Genomic DNA, 25,035 nt, shown 5'->3' with positions numbered 1-25,035 from the left:
GACAATATCAAGTAATAAAAGACTGGTTCAAACTTAGGAAGATAAGGTAAACACAGTTAACAAACAGACTCATCAGAATAAAACAGAAGAAAAACAGATTCAGTAAACACAAAATCTACAATAACGATAGAAAAAAATGAAAATCCACAAACAAAAGGAACTCAGCACAGGAAAGTAAGAGGAACAAAGAAAATGTTAGCAAACACACACACAATATGACAGCAATAAACCCATACCTGTCGATAATCACATTGAATGTAAATGGCTTAAATTTCCCCCGTCTTGGTTATCTAGTGCTACTATAAAGAAATACCACAACTGGATGATTTCAACAAACAGTTTATTCTCTTACAGTCTAGTAGGCTAGACATCCAAATTCAGGGCATCAGCTTCTGGGGAAGGCTTTCTCTGTTAGCTCTGGAGGAAGGTCCTTGTCATCAATCTTCCCCAGGACTAGGAACTTCTCAGTGCAGGAACCCTGTGTCTAAAGGATGTCTTCTACTCCTGGCGCTGCTTTCTTGGTGGTATGAGGTCCCCCTTCTCTCTGCTTGCTTCTCTTTTATATCTCAAAAGAGATTGTCTTAAGCCAAAACCTAATCTTGTAGATTGAGTCTTGCCTCATTAACATAACTGCCTCTAATCTTGCCTCATTAACATGATAGAGGTAAGATTTACAACACATAAGAGAATCACATATGACAAAATGGTGGATAATCACACAATACTGGGAATCATGGCCTACCCAAGTTGACACATATTTTGGAGCGACACAATTAATCCATGACACCCCCTAAAGAAACAGAAAGTAGCAGAATGGATAAAAAAGACACAACCCATCAATATGTTGTCTACAAGAGACACACTTTAGACACAAAGACATAAATATATTAAAAATCAAAGAATGGAAAAAATTTATCAAGTAAACAGTAACCAAAAAAGGGCAGATAAAATAGATTTTATCTCAGATAAAATAGATTTACTAATCCATTTTTAGTAAACTGACACTATCTTAGAAATACCACCTGAATTTTTCCACTTCTTTACATCTTTACTGCCTGCTCCCTGGTTCACACCACCACCTCTGTTTTAGGGACTACTACAATGACCTTCTAACTGGAACCCCAGTTTCAATTCTTGTGTTCCTACTTTCCAACCATCAACCAGTGTGGTTTTGAAAAACACAAGTCAGATTCTACCACCCCACTACTTAAAGCCTGTCGGTAGCTTCATTTTTTTCCCATCACATTTAGAATAAAATCCAAACTCCTTACCAAGTCCAACCATCTCCACAATGCAGGTCCAAACTCCCTCTGTCAGCATTCTGCTCCCCACAAACCTCACCAACCACACTGATGATACTAATCTCAGATAAAATAGATTTTAAGGCAAAATCCATCATAAAAGACAAGGGACTTTATATAATGATTATAGGAACAATCCACCAAGAAGACATAACCTTAATAAATATCTACGCACCCAACAGCAGGGCCCCAAAATACATAAAACAAACTCTAACAGCACTAAAAGGAGAAATAGACCGTTCCACAATAATAATAGGAGCTTTAAACACTAGTCAGAAAAAAAAGACTAGTCAGACTTGAGAATCAATTAGGAAACTCATCCTTATGATTTTGTTTCTCTGGAACTTCTCTTGGTATCAAATGTCTTAGGCTTGTTTCTCTAGAGAAGCAAAAGCAATGAAGTGTATATATATATATACACATATATATGTATATATATACATATATGTATATATGTGTGTGTGTGTGTATATATATATATATGGAGGGGGTGGAAATAAAGAGAAACAGACGGAGAGATTTATCTAAAGAAATGGTTCATGCAGTTGTAGAGGCTGGCAAGTCACAAGTCCGTGGGTCAGTTGTCAGGCTGGAGACTTCTCCCGACTCACATAGCTATAGGATCTGAGGACCTCAAGATTGGCAGGTCAGATGGCAGACTGTTGGCTCACTGGCTGCAGAGGCCAAGGAATCCAAGATTGGCAGGCAATATGACAGTCAGCTGGATCAAATCCCAAGAACCTGGACTCAGATGATGACAAGCTGAATGCAGAATCCAGAGCAAGCAAGCAAGCTTTGCCAGAACATCCATCTATTTGTTGGATGCAGGCCACACCCACAAGGAAACTCCCCTTACAACTGATTGGATAATCACATCAGATCACATCATGAAGGATGAATACATTATTACATAACTGCCAAAACACTGAAAATCATAGCACAGCCAAATGACACAACCTAACCATCACACATGGTGAAGATGCCATGTAAAGACAAATGCACGTGGCAGATGCATCTGCAATCCCAGGAATTCCAAGGATTGCTGGCAGCAGAGATAGACAAAGATGGGCTTCTCCCCTAGAGCCGTGCCCTGAATTCAGACTTCTAGCCTCCTGAACTGTGAGAAAATAGATTTATGTTCTTTAAGGTCACCCGTTTGTGGTAGCTTTTGTTACAGCATCACTAGGTAATTAAGACATTAGCTTTTTGCTAATGAACCTGCTGTGAACATACTTGTACAGGTCTTATGGTAAATTCTTTGTGTTATGGACCCCAAGTTTTCTCAACTCAGGGGTGGACTCACAGTTATCAATGTTTATTTACCAATACCAGAGGGGGGATACCAAATCACAACATGAACTTGTGACTCATTCCTATGCCAACAGTTTGGAATTGTCTACTGATCCTCAAGGGTACCGAACTATATGTGATTGGTACTGGGGGGACAGAGTAAAGAGCAGACACACAATCCTTGTCCCTTGCAGTGAGCTCCCAGTGTCACTGAGGAACAAAGACAAACAGACAAGAAGCCATTTGGAAGTGATATAAATTACCAAGCTTCATGATGACCAGAGTTGAAAGTGGGGATTCAGTTGGGAGAGATGTACTTGGGTCCCCCTGATGCTCTTCCCTTTGGATCCTGACCCTTAGTTTTCCCCGTGCCTATTTTATAGATCTAGAACTTTATGGGGGAGGGTTGAATCTTGCCTTCAGGGCCCTTGAATACCAGGACCAATATTGCTTTCTTTTCTCCTTCCCTGTAGGGTGTCAAAATTACCCTAGAAAAGTAGGTGATTTCCTGTATTTCTTTGAGTGAGTTAGGTCTTGACTTAGAGACTACGGGTGCGGTAGAATCAGGGGAGTAAGGGTTGGAAAGTCATGCAGTATCTGGATAGGATATGAAAGTAAGTTCCTTGCCACATGAAGGCAGTTAGAGGGCAAATCATTGGGACTTCCTTGGTGAAGAGAATGATAACACAGAACCAGACTCCATTCTGTCCTGTAGGGTATAATGTGTCCAAACAGAATATAAGGAGGAAGGGGTTGGGGTACCAGGAAGGATGTTTATCATTATGCAAGAAATATAAAAACACCTGTCTTAGTTATCAAGTGTTGCTATAACAGAAATACCACAAGTGGATGGCTTTAACAGTTTATTCTCTCACAGTCTAGTTTGCTAGAAGTCCAAATTCAGTGCACCAGCTCCCAGGGAAGGCTTTCTTTCTCTGTTGGCTTTCGGGGAAGGTCCTTGTCATGAGTCTTTCCCTGGACTAGGAGCTTCTCTGCGCAGGTACCCTAGGTCCAAAGAACACACTCTGCTCCTGGCACTACTTTCTTGGTGGTGTGAGGTCCCCCTTGTCTCTGTCTCATTTCTCTTTTATATCTCAAAAGAGATTAAGACAAAATCTAATCTTGTAGATTGAGTCCTGCCGAATTAACATAACTGCCTCTAATCCTGCCTCATGATAGAGGTAAGATTTACAACACATAGGAAAATCATATCAGATGACAAAATGGTGGACAATCACACAGTACTGGGAATCATGGCCTAGCCAAGCTGACACATATTTTTGGGGGACACAATTCAATCCATGACACACTCCTAGAATGTTCTGATACTCATTCCTAAGATAAGGCTCTGTGCAGGGGACTACATGGCTCTCCATAGATTGGTAAGAGAAAGCAGTAGATAAGTATTTGTCTTCAGGGAAGGGAGATGTCTTAGGTTGGGTTCTCTCGAGAAACAAAACCAGTGCAGCGTATTAATATATATAGAGATTTATATCAAGGAAATGGCCCACACAGTTGTAGATGTTGGAAAGTCCCAAGTCCATAGGTCAGGCTGGAGGCTTCTCCTCACTGACATAGCCACAGGGGCTGGCGAATCCAAGATTGGAAGATCAGACAGCAGGCCTCTGGCTCATGGGCTATAGAGGCCAATTAATCCCAAGATCAACAAGAAAGATAGCAGGTAAGCTGTTAGCTCAAGTCCCAAGAATCAGAGGTCAGATGAACAGGAGCCAGCTGCAAGATCCAGAGTCAGCAAAGGCCCTCAAGCCTTGTCAGAAAGTCCATCTATACTGGATGCAGGCCATACCCACAAGGAAACTCCTTTTCAACTGATTGGCTACTCACAGCAGATCCCATCATGAAGGTGATCACATTATATCAGATCTCATTGTGGAGGTGATTCCATCATTATACAACTGCCAAAATACGTCATAACTGCCAAAATACATCATAACTACTGAGATTCATGGCCCAGCCAAGTTGACACACAACCTTAATGATCACAGGGGAGAAAGTGGAAAGATGGAAAATTTTAGTTTCTATTTAAAGATGACAACATCTGAACATTTGTCTGGAGCTTCCCCCTGACCCTACCCTCTCTTCCGCTATTTCCCTACCCCTCCTTGATGTGAGAAAGTGAAGACCATGGAGGTGATTTCTGTATCCATAGAGCTGGAGAAGGACTTAAGCAATTTCCCCTGACAGTACTTTGTCCTGAGGAAGATTCTTAAACAGCTTATTGGTGAGTTGCTCCTAAAAGAAAACTAGCAGAGGGGAATCATCAGAGAAAAGAAAATCCTTAGGTCGTATCTCATCTGGACTTCAGTTACTCCTCTGTCAACTTCCATGCTCACACTCACCTCATCCCTTTACCTGGCTTTCAATGTTGTTCTCAGTTGAGTCTATAGAAAGCTAGTGAAAGGAAGCCTTAAGTGTCATCTATTCTTATGTTTGTATTTTTCTAAATAGGTACCCAGAGAAGTTAAATAATTTGCCCAAGTTACCAGGTAGAGTGACTATATAATGTAACATCTAAGCCGGAACACTCTTAAGAGTGAAAGGTAGTGCCATTAATATTTATGCAGGGAAAATAGTATAAACCAGACTGTTTCAGGAAAGCAGACACAAGGTCACTCTACCCCTAGACCTTAATGCTGCCTTGCTCTGTATCCTTCTTAACACATTCCATTCTTTCTGGCCCGTGACTGTGCCTAGCTCTTCTCCATACAGTGAAGTAGTTGATGTCAGAGGAGGATGGCGAGAGGACTAGGCTGGAACCTAGACCACCTGCCTTTACAGAGTCAAGAGATCATTATCTTTTCATATTAAGGTCAAGGTGAAAAGTGAAGCTGTTTTTCCCTCCCCTCTCTTAGGTGACATCCTAGATTGAGAAAGTTAACCAAACCATGGTGTTCTGAGGACCTTTAAGAGAACAGGCTCTGTAAAGGCAAGATAGAAGAACAAGGCAGGTGCTATTAGCTATTCCTGTTCTCATTTAGCTCCCCACTCTGGCTTCTTCCGCCAGCAGACGTGACCCTAGACCCGGAGACTGCTCATCCTAGCCTAGTCCTGTCAGAAGATCGTAAGAGTGTAAGCTCATGAGGAGAAGACTCCGGGATCTCCCTGACACACCATGGCATTTCACCTTCTACCCTTGCCTCCTGGCTACTGAGGGTTTCACCTCAGGTCAACACTACTGGGCAGTGCGGGTAGGCAACAAGATCCACTGGGCGTGAGTGTGTACCTGGACTCCTTGAGCAGAAAGGACAAGCTGACTCCACTCCTTGAGACTGGCTACTGGAGGGTGCAGACGTGGAATGGGGGCAAATATGCAGCCACTACCACGCCTTTTACCCCTTTGCACATCAAGGTAAAACCCAAGAGGATGGGCATATTCCTAGACGATGAGGCTGGCACAGTGTCTTTTTACAAGGTCATAGACTGCTGTCGTATCTACATCTTCACTGACACTTTTACTGAGAAACTTTGGCCCCTCTTCTACCCAGGCATCTGGGCTGGTGGGAAGAATGCTGCACCACCATTAGACCCCCAACAGATTGGAAGTGACAGATAGGGACATGGAAATAATTGGGGTAAGGCAGAGTCAAGAGCTGTGGGCCTTCCTTCCTGTATCCTTCAGGAACATCTTCCTGTCTACCTGGTTCCAGTCCTGAATCATCTAGGAGAAACACCTTGGTTTCTAGGATGGTTTGCATGGAGGCATAGGACTGGGCTGGGATGAGAGCACAACTGCATTCCTCTCTTGACTGTCAAGGTGAGGAGCGGGTTCCCAAAGGATTGCCTCCCCTGAAATCCATCAAGTTTTCTATTGCAGAAGGATGGTTTGGGAAGGAAGGAGAGGCTTTTCCAGAAGCAAAGAGTCCATAGGGGGAAATCTGTCTTCCTCAAGCTGGAGAGGGAAACAGAAACCCCTATACATCCTTTTAGGGGCTTCTTGGCCCAGAATAGTCATGTTTCTTGAGGAAGATGACAGAGGTCTGTGTACCTCTAGGTTTAATAAATATGAATGACAGTTGTTCTCATGGTTCTAGAAGTGGAGGAGTATTTCTGGGGCAGAGATTTGGCATTAAGAAGGTTAGAAGGAAGATTAGAGAAGTGAGTTTCTTTGGTCTTCTATTCCCAGACTAAGGTTACCATTGTGAGTAGAATTGGCCAGAAGAAGGGATCAGGATGGAAAGAAAAGAGAACCTACTTCCCTGCCCAGTCTTTTGGTAGAGCTGACTTATTGCCTGCCTCTTTATAGTTGTTTGCCTCCTTTCCAGAGGCAAGGTGGAAGAGATTCTACAGACACGTGTACCCTTTCACTGGTTTCCCGAAAGAACTGGGAAGGGAGAGGGTCAGGCATTAGAGGAAAGAGAAAATGTTTCTATCCAAAGCCCTGGCCTTAAAAAAGGCTATTAAGTAGTTACTCTCAAGGTGTCAGCCTTGTTACCTGACTGAGGTATCCAAGCCAGAAAGGAAGAAAGATAATAGAGTCTTTCTCACCCTGAGGCTGGGTAAAAAAGGATGGTATCTGTAGGGGAGGCCAGATAGGCAGCTCCCTTCCACCTATGTGCACCAGACCTGGAACTGGTGTTTAGAAGAGCCAGCCTTTTGCTTGTTTGTTGCTGTCCTTCACCCTCTGCCATTTTCATTTTCAGAGAATGCAAATTATTTTAATATTAGGCCAAAATAAACACACTGCAGGGTACATATGTTGTCAAAAAAAGGTAAAGTGATGCATGCCAAACCAAACTAAAACAACTTGGATTATCTCCGCTTGGATAATCAAGAGCTGACAGAAGATTGGGACAAGAGACTGAAATTTACTGAGGGCATTTCAGCTCCTCCTCCCACCTTAGTAGGACTCTGTCCAGACTCTTCTCCTCTTACCTTTGTGCCTTGACCGTGGTTCTTTGTGGCAAGATACTTTGGTTTTCTTGAAATAATATGGAGCAAAGAACCCACTAAAGTGATCTGTGTTGTGTAGTAATTTGGCAATGGCATGGTGTTGATGTCTGTAACAATCACTGGGGTGTTACAAATGCATGTTCCTGGTCACACCCTCAGTGAATGATCAAGGTTTGGAAAGGCGAGGCCTGGGCATCTTCGTTTTAAACACATCCCTCCCAGCTGAGTCTGGGGACCCCTGTGAAACTCATCCTGGAGGAGGTTTCATCCATTTCCTTTCTCTGAGTTGGAGAACTGGTTCCCTGCACCAGGCTGGCAGGAGTCTTAGGGGAGAGAGGCTGTAACCTCATTTGACATATGTTGCCTCTCCCTGTCTCAGGGTTCATTTCCATTCTGCCCCTTTATCCTTCTGCTCCCGACCTCAAGAACTTGGAGTCACTAACTATGAAGAGGAGGTAAACAGGATGCCAAACAGAACAAACAAGAGAGAGAAAGAGGTCAGAAGTAGGTGTGTAAAGTGTGTGTGGGGGGAGTGGGGTGTCATTTCGGTGGCAGGGGATGCTATTGATAGGTTTCTGTGATCCAGTGCCTAAGACTAGGATTAGAAACCATTGACTTACCAAGTGAGGATCTCCTACTCTGTGTCCAGAACTGCCTAACAGGAAGTACGTTTGTTAAGTAGAAAGGATGGGGACTAAGCTGTGCTTTCCTGTGCCAGGAGCCCTCTTCTCCCCATCACTCTCATGGTCTTTCCCACTTTCACTCCCACTGGCACACGTGCCTTTTTGAATGTATAAGCACTGTTTCTTCTGTCTGTAGATCTTCAGGCAGCTGCCTTTGACTTCAGGACTACAGGTCTAGCTGGTTATAATTGACATAACCATCTCCCAAACCTATCTGCATAGACAGACCAGTCTTCAGTCCTGCAAATGTTTAGAAGTTTAAGATCTGCTTCACCAGCCTTTCCAGTCTCTTTTTGGTGTAGCTGACTTGGGGTTTGAGGAAGACTCTGGAAGTATTGTAGAAAGAAACTCTCTGATTCTGCTAAAGTAAAAGTAAAGATAATTACTGAAAATTCAAACACAGTTTAAACTGGAGGAAAACACTTTGTGAAAGCAATTCACTGAGTGTGCCCCCAACCTATTCAGTTACAGGGGTTTATAAAAGCAAAAACCACAAGCATGAGGAGCTAGCGTAAACACTTCTGACTGCTTGACATTTGGGTTAGCTAAAATAAGGTTATGGAAAAGTGCAGTGTTGTAAGGAGGTCAGAAAAACATTTCTGAGGGGAGTTGAGAGGCATCTTCTGAGAATCGGATTAACCACTAAAATCACGTTTCCTAGAACATCTGTGCAAGCCATAAGATCTTTATTACAATATTGACCTAGGTAACAACCCCTGATCTACGTAGTAAACTTTCTGAGAACAGGAAAGAAGAAGTAACTTCTATCAAATAGTCAAATTGACAAAATGTAGTCAGGCCTACACTTGAGCCAGAAGCCTCAGCCAAGCCAAATGCCTTGAATTTTAGAATGCTCTTTATCAGAAAAAAACTCGTTGCCAGTCGAGTCGATTCCGACTCATAGCGACCCTATAGGACAGAATAGAACTGCCCCATAGGGTTTCCAAGGAGCGGCCGGTGGATTCAAACTGCCGACCTCTTGGTTACCAGCCAACCTCACCGTTGTGGCAACTTAGAGGGGCCTTTGGAGAGCTGGGGAAGAATTTACAAATAAATGGATCTGTGGGACCACGAGGTGGCGCCAGAATACGCGCCTCGGGAGAGCAGCACAAGGAAGCGGCTCGCTGGCCAAAGGACTACACTTCCCAGGAGGCGTTGCGCGGACGACCGGGGAGGGGCGAGCCGAAGGGCGGAACCTGCAGACTGAACCGCGTTGGGTTTTCGCCGCTCGGATGGTGGGGCAGGTGAAGGACCGGGAGGCCTTCCAGAGGCTCAATTTCCTGTACCAGGTGAGCCCGGGTCGGGGGCGCAGCGGGAAGGTGGGCCTGGTGCGGCCGGCCCGGAGTGACTGTTCTCCTCCTCAGGCCGCCCACTGCATCCTCGCTCAGGACCCTGAGAACCAGGCGCTGGCGAGGTTTTACTGCCACACGGAGAGGACCATTGCGAAGCGACTCGTCCTGCGGCGGTGAGCGGGCGCGGAGCTTGGCGGCGGGCGGGACTGGGGAAAACCGGGGAGCGAGCGCAGGCACCCGACCACCTTCCGCATCTGCCCCCAGGGACCCTTCGGTGAAGAGGACCCTCTGTCGTGGCTGTTCTTCCCTTCTTGTCCCAGGCCTGACGTGCACCCAGCGCCAGAGACGTGAGTGCCCCTGCCGAGAGGGGACAGTTGCGGAGCGGGGTGGGGGGTTGGGGGCAAGCGACCCATTCCTCGCTTTAGGCGTCAGGCGTAGGGTTTGTAGGAGCCGGCCTTCTCCAGCTCCACATTCAGTTTCAGATCCCACCTGAACAAACTAAATTTTGGGCTTGACTTTTATCCCCAACCTGGGCAGTAGAGAAGTAATAATAGATGCATAATAATAGATGTTATTCGGCGTCATGGAGGACATGATTCCCATCACCATTCATTCAGTAAATGGTAGTTTTCTGAGATGTGTCAAGCATTGTGCTAGATTCATTAATTTCATTAAACCTGCAGTGTGTTGGGAAAGACTAATAGAAACAATTACAATAGAGTAGAAAAATAATTAAAGTGGAGCGGAGTTCTTGCCCGGTTAGGGTCTGTGCCCTGGAGCAGCTGAGCAATGAAACATACTCTGCCAATGAAACATACCCTAAGTCAGAAAGAGTGACAAAGTTTATTTAGAAGTGTCTACCATCAAGGATCTGACAGCAATACAAGCTGTCTCTATGGAGTCCCAAAAGGCATTTTTACATTAGTGCTTATACATGATTTTTACAAAGGTCAGAAGTGTCTTTATAGCCCTCAGATGGTATGGCCGGATGAGTTATTAATTACAAGGTAATTACAAGAGACTCTTTATCAGACTAACGAGATACATGCCGGGCACCTCTTTATCAGACTAAAGATACATATGTCAGACTTCTGGGCTCTAATCTTCCTGTCGGGGGTTGTAAGCCACAGGTGGCCAGAGTAAAAGTCTTTAACAAAGGTATGTGGAAAGGAGAAGGCAGGCAAAAAAAAAAGGAAAAAGAACTTATAAGTTCATCACAGCGTTAGTTATGTCAAGCTCTCAGTTGCCCATTTTGAAAAGGAGAAAACATGCTGGCGAATATTAGGGTCACAGAGTGCTGAGTTACTTACGCCAGTGGTGGTGAGGTTCTTGATAAGCAAAGGTAGTGGGAGGTAGACATTCTAGGCATGTGTGAGGACTCCAGACACGGGAGCTTGTGTTGCTGCATGGAAATGAGAGTTCAGGAGCCTGAAGTTTGAGAGAGGCAGAGACAAGACATGAAGCTGGAGAGGGAAACTGAGGCCAGATCTTGAAGAATCTTGTTAAGGAGTTTGAACTTTATCTTTAAAGGTACAAAGAAATTGATGGGGTTTAGGCACGGGCCTGACACCATCAAATTTGCATTTAAAGGAGGGAAAAGAGAAAAAGAATTCGTTACTGAAAAGCAGGGGAGGCAAAACTGAGTGCTGGAAATCTTTTCTGCTAAACCTGGGTACCCTCTTCTTTTTTTCCCACATCCAACCCAGGATGCAAGGGACAGCGCTGGACAGTACAGACCTGCCTAACATGCCAGCGCAGCCAACGATTCCTCAATGATCCCAGGCATCTGCTCTGGGGAGACCGGCCTGAAGCCCAGCTGGTGAGCCAGGCAGGTGAGAGGTGGTAGGAAAAAATGGGTGCTCTCCCAGGAGATAGGGACACATAGGTGGTTTCTGGGTTGGTGGGAGAGACACTACAGTCAACTCTAATTCTGCTCCGCTACCCAGATCCCAAACCACCACAGCCCCTGCCAAGCACAGCTCACCCCATTCCAGAGGAGAAAGTGCAGCCTCAGAGCCCCAGTCACCAGTGATGGATTCATCCTATCTGCCAAAGAAATAAAGTTTCATTCTGTTTTGCCTTGTGTAATTCTGTTCTGTGGGGATTTCAGCTCTTCATTTCATTTTCCTGTTTCTGTCCATATTTCTCTGTCACTGACTAATTTCTCTCTTGTCTTTACCATCCTTGTACTCCCACCATGTGGGGATGTCCTGACCCCCATCAGCCACTGGGCCCCACTAAGCAGCCCCTATTTCTAGGACCCCGACTCCAGTGCTTCCTCAGTGCAGTGCCGTGTTTGGACCTCAGCTTCCAGAGCTGTCTGCAAGGTCTCAAGCCTTCTTAGGACATTCAATCTTTAGATAGTCTTATTGACTGAAGGGCTGGACAGACTGCTGACACCACTGCTCTGTTTTTAAGTGAGGGTAAAAATATGGGGACAGTTCAGATCCTCCAGGCCCACTTTTCCCAATCTCAGAGTTTTCTTCTTTTAAATTCTAATGAGGGAAATGGTGCAAACCTGAACTAACAAAGTCAGAGGTGCTCACAGAAGGACACTAGCAGATATGGCACAAGTCTGCTCCATAGGTAAACTCTCAAGGTTGCCTGGAGAATCCTTCAACAACTAAAATTGTTTTCTTTGATGTTCCTCAGAAGCCTACTCAAGGACAGAATTTCCAGACTGACCATTTTCCTAGCTTCTAGCTAATCAGTTTACCCCAAACATGTACTATATTCACTATTCCCAGAGTGCAGTTTTCTTTCTTCCCTTTCTCTTATAAAACCTGTGTTGCAGTAAGCTATTGCTGCATAAAAGTCGCTTCATAATGCTGCTTAAAACAACGGTTTATTATTTCTTCTGATTCTTTGGGTTAGGAATTCTGACAGAGCTGGGCTGGGTGGTTCTGCTCATGTGGTATCAGCTGGGTCCCTACTCAGCTGCATTTAGCTACTAGCTGGTCTGGAAGGCCCAAGAAGGCTTCACTCACATGCCTGGCACCTCATTGTTTCTCCATTGGCCTTGTCATGTAGCTAGCTTTGACATCCTCACAGCATGATGGTGTCAGGGTGGTTGGACTTCTTACATGGCTCTTCCACAGATAGCATTCCAAGAGAACAAGCTCTAATGTGTAAATGCTTATCAAGCCTCTGCATCACACTTTCTAATGTCCTCTTGGCCAAAGCAAGTCACATGGTCAAGCTGCACAAACGTTCATTGGTTCTCTGGGGACCACTGATGTAAACCTACCAAATCTTGTTTTTGTCTTTGTCCCTGATTGGTCTAGCCCCTGAACCCTTCACAGGTGAGTAAATTATTTGCATGAAAGATAACTAGTGTACAAGTAACTAAACGAGTTACTCTTTTGACAGCTTATGTTTGGAGACAGTGCTACCTGGGTCAGCTGTGGGAACCAACAGAAATAAATGTGCAGCTTTAAAGTACACGTCATGTGAACCTGGACCCTTTGTGTACTCCACTCACCTTCCTTGGCTTCTCTACTAAGTCTCATTTCTGGTGATTGAGCTTTTTCACACTTGGATGCTAAATCTGAATCTTGGTCAAGTTTGTTTTGAGTGTGATTATACTTGCACATAACTGAACATGTCCACAGTGGGCAGCAGTACTGAAACTGAGTTTTGATTTCATAGCTCCATCATTAAGGAATTCCTCTTGTGTGGGATACCATGGGGATCAGGTCCCTTTGGAAGGCAGATGAAACAGAATCTGGACTATGGTTCACTTGTGAGTCTCTGTGGCTTGTTTCATCCGTTTTATGTTTCCATAAATACAGGTTCATCTAAATCTAAAGATCATAGCCCTCTTCCTTTTTCTGAAACTCTAGCCTTTTCATGTTTACTTATTATGACATGATAGTTGTCAGTATATGCAAAAATGGATTTCTTGTATCAAAGAAGGGGAAAAAAAAACCCAAATCCCTAGTATACAATAGTCAATTTTCTCTGATTTTTCTTAACAATTCAGTAATTCAAAATCAGTGCTCTTTCAGCACCCTTTAAATAAAGTTAAACAAATGTGAGAGAAGAAACTTAGGTCATTTGAATTGAATCAAGAAAAGAAGATCTTCCAGTATCCACAGAAACCAAGACTTAATCATTCTCCAAATCTTAAGTCAAAACTGGTAAGTATCAGTATCATTGTCAGGAGGGAAGAGAGAGATACTGATTAATTGGTTGAGAGACTGTCCTGAATTCAAAAGAGAATTAGAAAGATTCCCAACAAAGGAAATAGTAAATGATTCTGGTTTTCTCTGCCTCACATGTTTGTAAGTATCAAATGAGATAATGTATGAGAAGGCATCTTGAAAATTAGGTATTATAGATTATGTTAATGGAGTGTGTAATGATCATAATAATACTGAGTAATAATAAGTAGCAAAATAGAAAAGACAGAGCCTGGACATCAAGGAATCTGAGTTACTGTCCCTACAATAGGCATTTGTAAAATTAGGAAATTTAACTGTTCTTTTCCTGTAGTTTCTTCCCACTCTGGAGATGTAACAAAGTTATGATATTTTCATAAATTCATTCAAAAATATTTTCTGAGCACCTACTCTGTGGCAGGGCATTGCTCAGGCTCTTGGGATATACGTCAGTGAACAAAAGAATTGGTGGGAAGACAAGCAAAAAACAATGCATGATATATACAGGGGTATGTACTATGGAAAAATCAGGAGAGTGAGGAAGACTTGGGTACAGGTTAGTGTTTTAAATAGAGCAGTTGAGGTAAGCAGCACTGAGAAAGTGACCACAGCAGACTGTAGGTGCCTCTTCCTTATCCCCTCACACCATCCCAAAGGTGACTTTATGCAGATACTTCCCATACATGACAACAGCTTCTGTCTTTCTGTCCCAGAGTATTATCTGGCAGCAGGAGCTGTGCTGGATAGGCCAAAAGTGCCAGAGAGGAATGCTTCTGGGAGCAACCCCAAACAATGATTGGTGAATATTGCACAATATTCCACAGTCTATCATGGTCTCCAAAAGGGTTCAGCCCTGGTGGCACATAGTATATAGACACACACTTTGTAGACTTCCCGCCCCTGGTTCACTCCCCACTCCCTCACAATTCCTAGGATCACCTTCCAGATCAAGTACCTGCACCCAAGTCCGTGTCTCTGGGTTCGCTTTGGGGGAACCCAAACTAAGAGTGACATTCTGAAAAAACAAGGAAGTAGATAAGGGAGCTAGCCATGCAGGTATCTGGGGAGAACCTTCTAGGCAGAGGGAACAGTTAAGGCAAAGACCCTGAGGTAGGAGCCTGACCAGTGTGTTGAAGGATCAGAAGGGAGGCCAGTGTGAGTGGCACAGAGTGAGCAAGATGGAGAGTGGTAAATGTGGCCAAAGAGATCATAGGAGGCCAGGAGTCTTTAGACGATCACGAGGAATTTGATTTATTCAGGGGGAAGGCCATTGGAAGTTTTTAGCATGCAGTGACACGATGTGATGTAACATTTCAAAAGGATCACTGACTTTTTTAAAGAATAGACTAGGAGAGCAAGATTGGAAGAAGGGAAACCAGTTAGGAGGCTATTCTAATCACCCAGGTGAGATGATAGTGGCTTGGACTAGGGTGTTAACAGTGAAGATGGAGAGGTTTTCAGTTTTTTTATATAGTTTGAAGGGATAGCCCAGAGATTTCCTGATGAACTAGCAGTGGGATTTGAGGAAAAAGTGAGGATACAGAGTTCCACAGAACTAAAGTTTAAGCGGTCTTGGTATACTCAACCCAAACCCACTGCCATTGAATCGATTCCAATTCATAGCAACCCCACAGGATTTCCAAAGCTGTAAATATCTATGGAAGCTGACTGCAACATCTTTCTCCCTTGGAGCTGCTGGTGGTTTTGAACCTCTGACCTCTCGGTTAGCAATCGATTGCTTTAACCACTGCACCACCAGGGCTCCTTGAGTGTGTATTTTGAACAAAAATATTTTATGACTTCCTATTTGACCAGAATATTGAGAGAATCCAGTGCATCTACAGTCTGTTGTGGGGATTGGGAGTGGAAGCTGGGTTTTGAATTCAATCCAGTCACCCCCAGGGCTTGCAGAAATTATATGCTAGTGGCCGTTAAATTGTTTCCAATTCGTGGCGGCCCCACGTGGGTCAGAGTAGAACTGTGCTCTGTAGTGTTTTCAATGACCAATTTTTTGGGAGATCTCTAGGCATTTCTTCTGAGGCACCTCTGGGTGGAACCAAACTGCTAACATTTTGGTTAGCAGTTGAGTGTGTTAACCGTTTGCACCATCCAAAGACTTCTGCAGAAATTATACTGTAAGATTATTTAGAATGGAGGGACATCCCAAAACTTTTATAAGGCCCTAAGAACTTTTTTTTCTGTAATAAAACCAACCAAACCAAACCCGTTGCCATTGAGTCGATTTCAACTCATAGCGACCCTATAGGTCATAGTAGAACTGCCCCATAGAGTTTCCAAGGAGCACCTGGTGGATTTGAACTGCCGACCTTTTGGTTAGCAGCCATAGCACTTAACTACTATGCCACCAGGGTTTCCTTCTCTGTAATGATAATGGTATAAGTGTTCTTAGCATATATCCTTTCATTATAAAGATAAATTGAAGATTCAGAGAGGTTATATGATATACCCAAGTTCATTACAAAACCAGAACTTGAACCCAAGCTTTCTCTAAGGGATGTTCTTTCTGAGTTCACGTTGGCTCAAAAGAATGTGAGACATTCTGTCTTAGGCTGAGTTCTCTAGAGAAGCAAAACCAGTAAAGTATATAAATATATGTAGAGAGATTTACATCAAGGAAATGGCTCAAGCAGTTGTAGAGGCTGAAATGTCTCAAGTCCATGGATCAGGATAGAGGTTTCTCCTGATTCACGTAGCTACAGTTGCTGGTGAACCCAAGATCAGCAGGTCAGAGAGCAGCGCTCTTGCTCACAGACTGAAGATCGATGAATCCCAGGCTCGGCAGACAAGACTGCAGCTAGCTTGAGTCCCAAGAACTAGAGGTCCGATGAACAGGAGCCAGATGTAGGATCCAGAATGAGGAAAATCCCCTGAGCCTTGCCAGAACATCCCCTTGTATTTGGATGCAGACTGCATGCCTCAGGAAACTCCATTTCAACTGATTGGCTACTCACAGCAGATCCCATCATGGAGTGATCACATATCAAATCTCAACAGGGAAGTGATCACAACATACAACTGCCAAACACTGAGAATCATGGCCTGGTCAAGTTGACACATAATCTTAACCATCATAGTCCACCCATTGTCAACTTGGCACCTATACACATCTCCTTAAACCATACATAATCTCTGAATAAAGACAATTATAAGTCATACTTGCACCTAACATGATACAGCAAACACATACAACTGAAAATGAACTAGCCCTTTATATTTTATAAGTGAAGAAAACAAAAATATTTGATGCACACATACAAAACAGAAATACTCATAACAATTACAGTCCTTGTTTCTGCAACTGGTCACGCGGTCATAACTGATATTTAGAACTACCTTCTTCCACCACCCATTCCATATTCCCTTTGCCCTCAGCAAGCACCTCAGCTGGTCATGGTTCTTTGCCTGGTGGAGTGACCCAAACCTTCATTCTCTAAGGGTCTGGGCCATTAGTAGTTGTCTTAGGCTAGGTTCTCTAGAGAAGCAAAACCAGTAAAGCATATATATAGAGAAAGAGAGAGAGAGATTTGTATCAAGGACATGGCTCAAGCAGTTTTTAGAGGCTGTAACATCCCAAGTCCATGGGGCAAGGAGGATTCTCCTGATTCACATAGCCATGGGCTGGTGAACCCAAGACAGGCAAACCAGAAAGCAAGGCTGTTACAGATTTCTGCTGGTTCACATAACCACAGGGGGTGGCGAACCCAAGATCAGCAGACGAGAGATCAGGGCTGTAGCAGGCTGTGAAGATCGACCAATCTCAAGATTGGCAGGCAAGCTGCTAGCTCAAGTCCCAAGAGCTGGAGATCAGATGAACAGGAGCCAGCTGCAGGTTCTAGAACAAGCAAGAACCCTGGCAAGGCAAGCAGAAAGAAGCTAGGCGGCAGACGGTGGAGAGATGAAGGCTGAGGTGGGTAGTGAGCTGCCACAGGCCCCGCCCCTGCCGATACTACAGCAGATCCCATCATGGGGGTGATTATGTATCAAATTTCAATACGGAAGTATCACATTACACAATTGCCAAAACACTGAGAATCATGGCCCAGCCAAGTTGACACACAATCTTAAACATCACAGTAGTCATGTTGGAATTGGGTTGCTGTAGTTTTCCGTTGACTTTAATCACGGGGCATGGTAGTACTAAGAGACGCCCTAAGAGATCTCCTGCATTCCAGACATACTCCTCTTTACCTCCATTATGCAATATCAATCTGATTTCCTCTTGGTAATCAGGATCAATCACACCAGCCAGTATGGTAACTCCTTTCTTTGCCTGTTGATCCAGAGGCACAAGGCACCCAAAGTGCCAGGGGGTATTCTTACCTTCCAGTTCAATGGAATCAGTGATGTGTCACCAAGTGGGAGTATTCCTCCCTTTGGAACTAAGACCTCTAGACCTGCAGAGCACAGGGTTGCAGGGACAGGAAGCAAAAATTTTGTGAGTAGGTCACTAGGGGTAATAGTGAGTGGTGCCACTCCCGTTTCCATCCTTTCATTCCAGGACCCATAGATCCTGGCTATGGGAGAAACAGAACCATACAGTGGATGCTGGTTTAGAGCATATACGGCCTCCTAGATAACATTGCCCCAAACCTGCAAGGTATTGCCACCTACCTGGTGCCGTAATTGTGTCTTTAGAAAGCTATTCCATTGTTCTATCAAGCCAGCTGCTTCAGGATGATGGGGAACATGGTAAGATCAGTGAATTCCATAAGCATGGGCCCATTGACCCACTTCATTTGCTGTGAAGTGAGTCCCTTGATCCGAGGCAATGCTGTGTGGGATACCATGACAGTGGATAAGACATTCTCTAAGTCCACAAATGGTAGTTTTGGCAGAAACATTGCATGCAGGGAAGGCAAATCCATATCCAGAGTAAGTGTTTATTCCAGTAAGAACAAAATGCTGCCCTTCTCATGATGGAAGCGGTCCAATGTAATCAACTTGCCACTGGGTTGCTGGCTGATCGCCTCAAGGGATGGTGCCATATCGGGGACTCATTGTTAGTCTCTGCTGCTAGCGGATTGGGCACTCAGCAGTGGCTGTAGCCAAGTTGATCTTGGTGAGTGGAAGTCCTTGTTGCTGATACCATGCATAATTGGCCACTTCCTTATGCAACATACTTGTGCCTTCAGGTCCTGCTAGGGCCTGATCTCATATATACCACTTCCATTTAATGATGGAGAGGTGCTGTGTACGTCCAACTTTATGACTCTGTGGGTCAGACAACACCCAGTTGATGATCAGCAGCTCAGGCCACATGGTGACTCAGTGGCCCATGATTAAGTGTTCAGTCACTACTAAGGCCCAGTAACAAGCCAAAAGCTGTTTCTCAAAGGAGAGTAGTTATCTGCAGACGATGGCAGGGATTTGCTCCAAAATCCTAAGCGTCTGTGTTGTGATTCACTAACAGGGGCCTGCCAAAGATCCCAAACAGCATCTCTATCTGCCACTGACACTTTAAGCACCATTGGATCAACCAGATCATATAGCCCAAGTGGCAGAGTGACTTGCATAGCAGCCTGAACCTGTTGCAGAGCCTTCTCTTATTCTGGCCCCCACTCAAAACTAGCAACATTTCAAGTCACTTGATAAATAGGCCAGAGTAGCACACCCAGATGAGGAATGTGTTGCCTCCAAAATCCAAAGAGGCCCACTATGCTTTGTGCCTCCTTTTTAGTTGTGGGAGGAGTCAGATGCAATAACTTATCCTTCACTTTACAAGGAATATCTCAACATGCCACACACCACTAGACCCCTAGAAATTTCACTGAGGTGGAAGGTGCCTGGAGTTTTGTGGTATTAATTTCCCATCATCTAAATAGTTTGCTAATAACTCCAGAGTCATTGCCACTGCTTCCTTACTAGGTCCAATCAGCACAGTGTTATCAATGTAATGGACCAGTGTGACATATTGTGGAAGGGAAAGGCAATCAAGGTCCCTGCTGACTAAATTATGACACAGGGCTGGAGAGTTGACGTAGCCCTGAGGTAGATGACTGAAGGTGTATTGCTGGCCTTGCCAGTTGAAGGCAAACTGCTACTGATGGTCCTTTGAAACAGATATGGAGAAAAAGGCATTAACCAGATCAATAGTTGCATAGCAGGTACTAGGAAATGTATTAATTTGCTCAATCAATGAAACTATATCTGGAACAGCAACTGCAATTGGAGTAACCACCTGGTTAAGTTTTAGAGAATCCACTGTCATTCTCCAAGATCCAGCTGTATTTTGCACAGGCCAAATAGATGAGTTGAATGGGGATGTGGTGGGAATCATCACTCCTGCATCCTTCAAGTCCTTGATAGTTACAGTAATCTCTGCAATCCCTCCAGGAATGTGGCATTGCTTTTGGTTTACTATTTTCCTAGGTAGGGGCAGTTCTAATGGCTTCCATTTGGCTTTTCCTACCATAATAGCCCTTTATACATTTTTCAGGGATCCAATGTGGGGGTTCTTCCAGTTGCTGAGTATATTCCAATTATGCATTCTTGAACTGGAGAAATCACTACAGGATGAGTTCGGGGACACACCGGCCCTACTGAGAGAGACATGAACCAAGACTTGGTTAATAACCTGACCTCCATATGCCCCTACTCTAACTGGTGGGCCACAGTGATATTTTGTGTCTCCTAGAATTATTGTCAGTTCAGAGCCGGTATACAGTAATCCCTGAAAAATCTGATTATTTCTTTTTCCCCAGTGAACAGTCACTCTTGTAAGAGGTCATAGATCCCTTTGGGGAAAGCTGGGAGAAAGATTAACAGTATAAATTTTGGGCAGTGTAGTGGGGTCCTTCCTCCAGGGGATGCGGCCTCCCCTTTATTTAAGGGGTTTTGGGTCTTTAAAGCTGCTCAAATCTGGGAACTGACTGAGGGGCCCTGACTTTCTATTCTGCCAATTCGAGTTAGACTGCTGTTCACTTGGCCTAGAATTCATCTGCTTGTACAGATCAAGTAAATATTTAGTAGATATCCTATATATTTCACTCCTAGGGGCACCATGACTAAGTAGCCACCCCATAAGTCCTTATGAGTCAGACTATTCTGATTACTGCTTTAATTCTGCTGTCCATTATGCTAACCACACCCACCTTGTCTTTTTCAATTGAGTGCAGCCACTTGGCCCCTTTAGTAGGGGGTCCAATCAGCCCCATTGCAGTTAGGTGTCTTAATTCAGTTAGGGCGGTTCCCACTGTCAAATCTCACTTACATAAAATAGCAATTACAGCAGTCTGCAAGATTCTGGGGCTCCCTTCACAAATTTGTTCTTCACAGCTGTGGTAAAAGGTGTGTCCCCTGGGAACTCTATGTGTGGGTCTGTGGGTCTAACCTGATAAAGCCACTCTAGCATGCCAATTTCCCTAAGCCTTTGGATACCTTCTTCCACAGTATACCAAGACAGGTCTAATACTTCAACTTGATTTAGTGTAGGCCACTGCATAATCCATGCCTCAGCAACCCAACCAAATAAACTATTAAATCCTTTCCTAACTTCTGGAGCTGAAACATTGAATCAACAATCTGTGCTTAGTGGGCCCATATCAATAAACTCAGACTTATCCATCTTTATGTTCCTTGCACATCATGCCACACCCTTAATAGCCATTCCCACACATAGTCCCCAAGTTTCTATTTGTACATATTAGAAAAGTCAAGCTGTTTTTTTGGAGTGTAGTGTACCTCCTCCTGGGTCACACTTTGTACTTCGCCTTTTGGGGCTAGCTGGGACTTAAGTCTAATTATAGGCCTAGAAGCTAATCGGTACTGTGAAATTGTTTTGAGAGCATTCAGCTTTGACTTGCTTATCTGCCTCAGGCCATGTCCCAGGCAATGACTCAGATAAAGGCACTTTAGATGCAGCTGGGTTAATCTCAACAGATGGGAGAGGAGGGGATAATGATTTTACTGGGAGGGTGGTGTAGCAGACAAACATCGAGTAATCTCTTCAGGTGGGAGTGAGAGGGTTGGTTCTGTTGGCAGGAGTGATTCAACAGAATTTAGGGGCTCAGTGTCTCCAGCTTCCCGATTATCTGTCCATATGTCCCCATCCCAAGTTTTAGGATCCCTTTTCTTCCCAATCAATGCCCTCACTTTAACTTCAGACACCTCTTGAATTTTCCAATTGAGTTGGTGTTGTAATTCAGCCACTCTTACGATAAGACTCTGGGTTTGATTTTCAGCAATATCAGCTCTGTTACTACAAGAAATAAAGCTTTTTTCAAGGCACAAGTGGAAACCTTGAGGTTGTTTATGTGGCTCTTGAGCTTTGACTCTGAAGCCCAGAGCTCATCTCTTTCTTTCACCAGTTTGTCTAGCAAAAGTAGGACCAACCAACCAGCTTCCTTATACTTCTCATTCTGACAAAATTGTAGAAAATTATTATACATGCAGCCACCCAGAGCCTTGCCTTTCACCAATAGCTGACCTTTGGTGGTGATATTTTGCATATTTGTATTGCCACCTCAAGCCATGGATTAGCAGTGCCCTCTTTACTACTGGAGGTAGAGTCATCAACATCTTTAAGACTAACCAGACTTGAGAACCAATTTAGAAAACTCATCCTTACAATTTTGTTCTCTAGAACCACTCTCAGTACCAAATGTCTTATGCTGGGTTCTCTAGGAAGCAAAGCCAGTAAAGGGTTGTCTTAGTCATCTAGTGCTGCTATAACAGATATACCACTAGTGGATGGCTTTAACAAACAGAAATTTATTTTCTCGCAGTCTGGTAGGCTAGAAGTGCAAATCCAGGGTGTCAGCTCCAGGGGAAGGCTTTCTTTCTCTGTCAGCCTTCTCATCAATCCTCCCCTGGACCAGGAGCCTCTCCACTCAAGTACCCTGGGTCCAAAGGACATGCTCTGCTCCTGGCACTTATTTCTTGGAGGCATGAGGTCCCCAACTCTCTGATTCCTTTCCTTTCCTTTTATCTCTTGAGAGATAAAAGGTGATGCAGGCCACACCCTAGGGAATCTCCCTTTACATTGGATCAGGGATGTGACCTTAGTAAGGATGTTATACAATCCCACTCGAATCCTCTTTAACATAAAATTACAATCACACAATGGAGAACAACCACACTGTACTGGGAATCATGGCCCAGCCAAATTGATACGCACATTTTTTGGGGGACATAATTCAACCCATGACAAGCATATAAATATATGTAGAGAGATTTATATCAAGGAAATGACTCATGTGGTTGTAGAGGCTGGAACGTCCTAAGTCCACGGGTCACAATAGAGACTTCTCCTGATTCACATAGCTACAGGGGCTGGTGAATCCAAGATCTGTAGATCAGAGAGAAGGGCTGTTGCTCACAGCCTTCAAAGATCAACCAATCCCAAGATCTGCAGGCAAGACCCCAGGTAAACTGCCAGTTCAAAGCTCAAGAACCAGAGGTCAGATAAACAGTAGCCAGCTGCAGGATACAGAGCAAGCAAAAGCCCATGAGCCTTACCAGAATGTCCACTTGTATTCGATGCAGGCCACAGGCCCAAGGAAACTCTCTTTCAACTGATTGGCTACTCACAGCAGATCCCATCATGGAGGTGGTCACATTATACCCAATTTCATCATGGAAGTGATCGCAACATCATAGGACTGCCAAACTACATCATAACTGCCAAGCCACTGAGAATCATGGCCCAGCCAACTTGACACACAACCTTAGCCTTCACACTCTTCTATATCTAAATACATACCACATTATTGAGGGGATCAGTGTTATTAGCCTGTTCTTCATATTTCCTTTCTCCATTCTCATGCAAACATAAATGCTTATATTGGATGTTTTTCATCTCATTGTAGCTTTTTTTTGTTAATAAGACTATTCTGTTCATTCAGCCCTGCTATTTGTAATTTTTTATTTATGAAAAATCATGTACATCCTGTCAGTTTCACAGAAAAATCTTTAACTCATAATTTTAATACTACTTTAAAGTATTATTGCAACTACTCCCCTACTAATAAATATAAAATAAATATATTATTCTCTACAGTTAACACCCATTGTATGTCTTTACACCTATATCCTTACACAAACTTTCCAGAGTCTTCTGTTTCCACGTGGCAGTAGACCTTGGCAGTTGAACTGATGGTCTTACTGATTAGCTGGACTGACAATCCCATTGCTAGTGTGAATGATTTTAAAAGCCTTAACTATGCTTGGAACTTAGAGTCTACAGGCCTAGCCACACTTAATATTTTCCTTATCTCCGAGTTTTTCTGCCGCTAAACCTCTCTGTCCAGGAAATCACCCTGTACTTCAGGCCAAGAAGTGTTCTTGTCTTATAGTCCTACTTCTACCACTTGCTAGCTATGTTTCCTGGAGAGGATAAGTAAAGGACTTCTTTCTGTGCACCCTCTATGTAGCTTAGGCAGATTCAGTTGAAACATGCTTGTCGTTAGTCTTTCCAGCCACCGTGCACACCATCAGAGCTTTCTTCATTCCTCAGCCCTACTCAAAGACTTAAATGATTGCTTCTCGGATAGAGTAAATTCCAAGCCTTTCAACCTGGACTCCTCACACCCCACAACAACAAATATTTGATATACATAATGCTTTTGCCAGGCCAGTCCTGGCTGGCCTCCTCACCATCCCCTGCTCATGCCATTAATTCTCTCTGTTTCTGCACCTGTGCTCATTCTGCCCCTCATCAATTCTCAACGGTCAGTGGTGACCTCAAACATAATGACCTTTCCTCAGTCTTCATTCTCCTCAAAATCTCTATGCCATTGTAAAGAGTACAATCCTCCTTCAAGTGCCTACTTTGACCTGAATGATATCACACTCTAGACTCGAGTCCAGATTCATGACAAACGCCATGAAAAGCCTTTTATAAATACTGATTGCTGGGTCCCTCCTAGACATAATGAATCAAGTCTCTGAAAGTAGAGAACTGAGATCTTTTCAAAACTCCTAGAGAATTGTGAAGCACCTAGTCAATGGATCTGGGTTTAGTGTTCACCATACCACTGGAGTACTGCTAATCTCTGGTTTCATCATTCCTTCTTGCCCTCAGTCAATTAACCCTTGAGTTACCTTTCTTCTCTCCGTCTTCTGCTTTGACAAGACAGACTCCACATTTTGGCAGCTTTCCATCCCCTCTCTAACTTCCCAACCCCACTGGTCCTCCCATCCATTACAGACCTTTTATCAATTCATCCAAGTGATAAAGAAACTTGTGTATTTAATTTTCCTCCCTTATGCTCCTTTCTATCTCTTCCAAACTTTGACCTTTACATATACATTTATGTGTTGACAGCTTACTAATTGGAGCAACTACATTAGGTACTGTGCATTTCATCTCTCAAAGCACTGCCTTTCATGCCCTTATCTAAATTTAAAAAAAAAAAAAAAAACTTGCTTCGAGTATACT

General features: G+C 43.8%; 1 protein-coding gene and 1 pseudogene across 2 annotated transcripts; both read left to right on the top strand.

Moving 5' to 3' along the window:
- LOC101361132 (HLA class I histocompatibility antigen, B-67 alpha chain-like) overlaps nucleotides 1-25,035 on the top strand; it is a 43,625-nt pseudogene that overhangs the window by 7,119 nt on the left and 11,471 nt on the right.
- On the top strand, nucleotides 9,418-11,610 carry LOC101347623 (ribonuclease P protein subunit p21). Of its 2 annotated transcripts, XM_004387091.2 has the most exons (5): nucleotides 9,418-9,474; nucleotides 9,550-9,650; nucleotides 9,706-9,824; nucleotides 11,184-11,309; nucleotides 11,424-11,610. In XM_004387091.2, the coding sequence occupies exons 1-5, from the start codon at nucleotides 9,418-9,420 to the stop codon at nucleotides 11,507-11,509; spliced, it is 489 nt and encodes a 162-aa protein (XP_004387148.1). In that variant the 3' UTR covers nucleotides 11,510-11,610. The 2 variants fall into 2 exon arrangements, with proteins under 2 accessions (XP_004387148.1, XP_004387147.1); XM_004387090.2 differs by having other exon boundaries at nucleotides 9,418-9,650; nucleotides 9,742-9,824.

Source organism: Trichechus manatus, unplaced genomic scaffold, assembly GCF_000243295.1.
Source record: "Trichechus manatus latirostris isolate Lorelei unplaced genomic scaffold, TriManLat1.0 scaffold00180, whole genome shotgun sequence".
Taxonomy (NCBI): domain Eukaryota; kingdom Metazoa; phylum Chordata; class Mammalia; order Sirenia; family Trichechidae; genus Trichechus; species Trichechus manatus.
The sequence above is the reverse complement of the archived record's forward strand: the minus strand, read 5'-3'. Positions and strand labels throughout refer to the sequence as shown.

Bases quoted from the DNA above. Each gene is read 5' to 3' on its own strand.
- LOC101347623 (XM_004387090.2), top strand. From the start codon at position 9,418: ATGGTGGGGCAGGTGAAGGACCGGGAGGCCTTCCAGAGGCTCAATTTC. The intron at 9,651-9,741 runs GTGAGCGGGCGC...ATCTGCCCCCAG, and splicing joins AAGCGACTCGTCCTGCGGCG to GGACCCTTCGGTGAAGAGGA. The intron at 9,825-11,183 runs GTGAGTGCCCCT...CATCCAACCCAG, and splicing joins GTGCACCCAGCGCCAGAGAC to GATGCAAGGGACAGCGCTGG.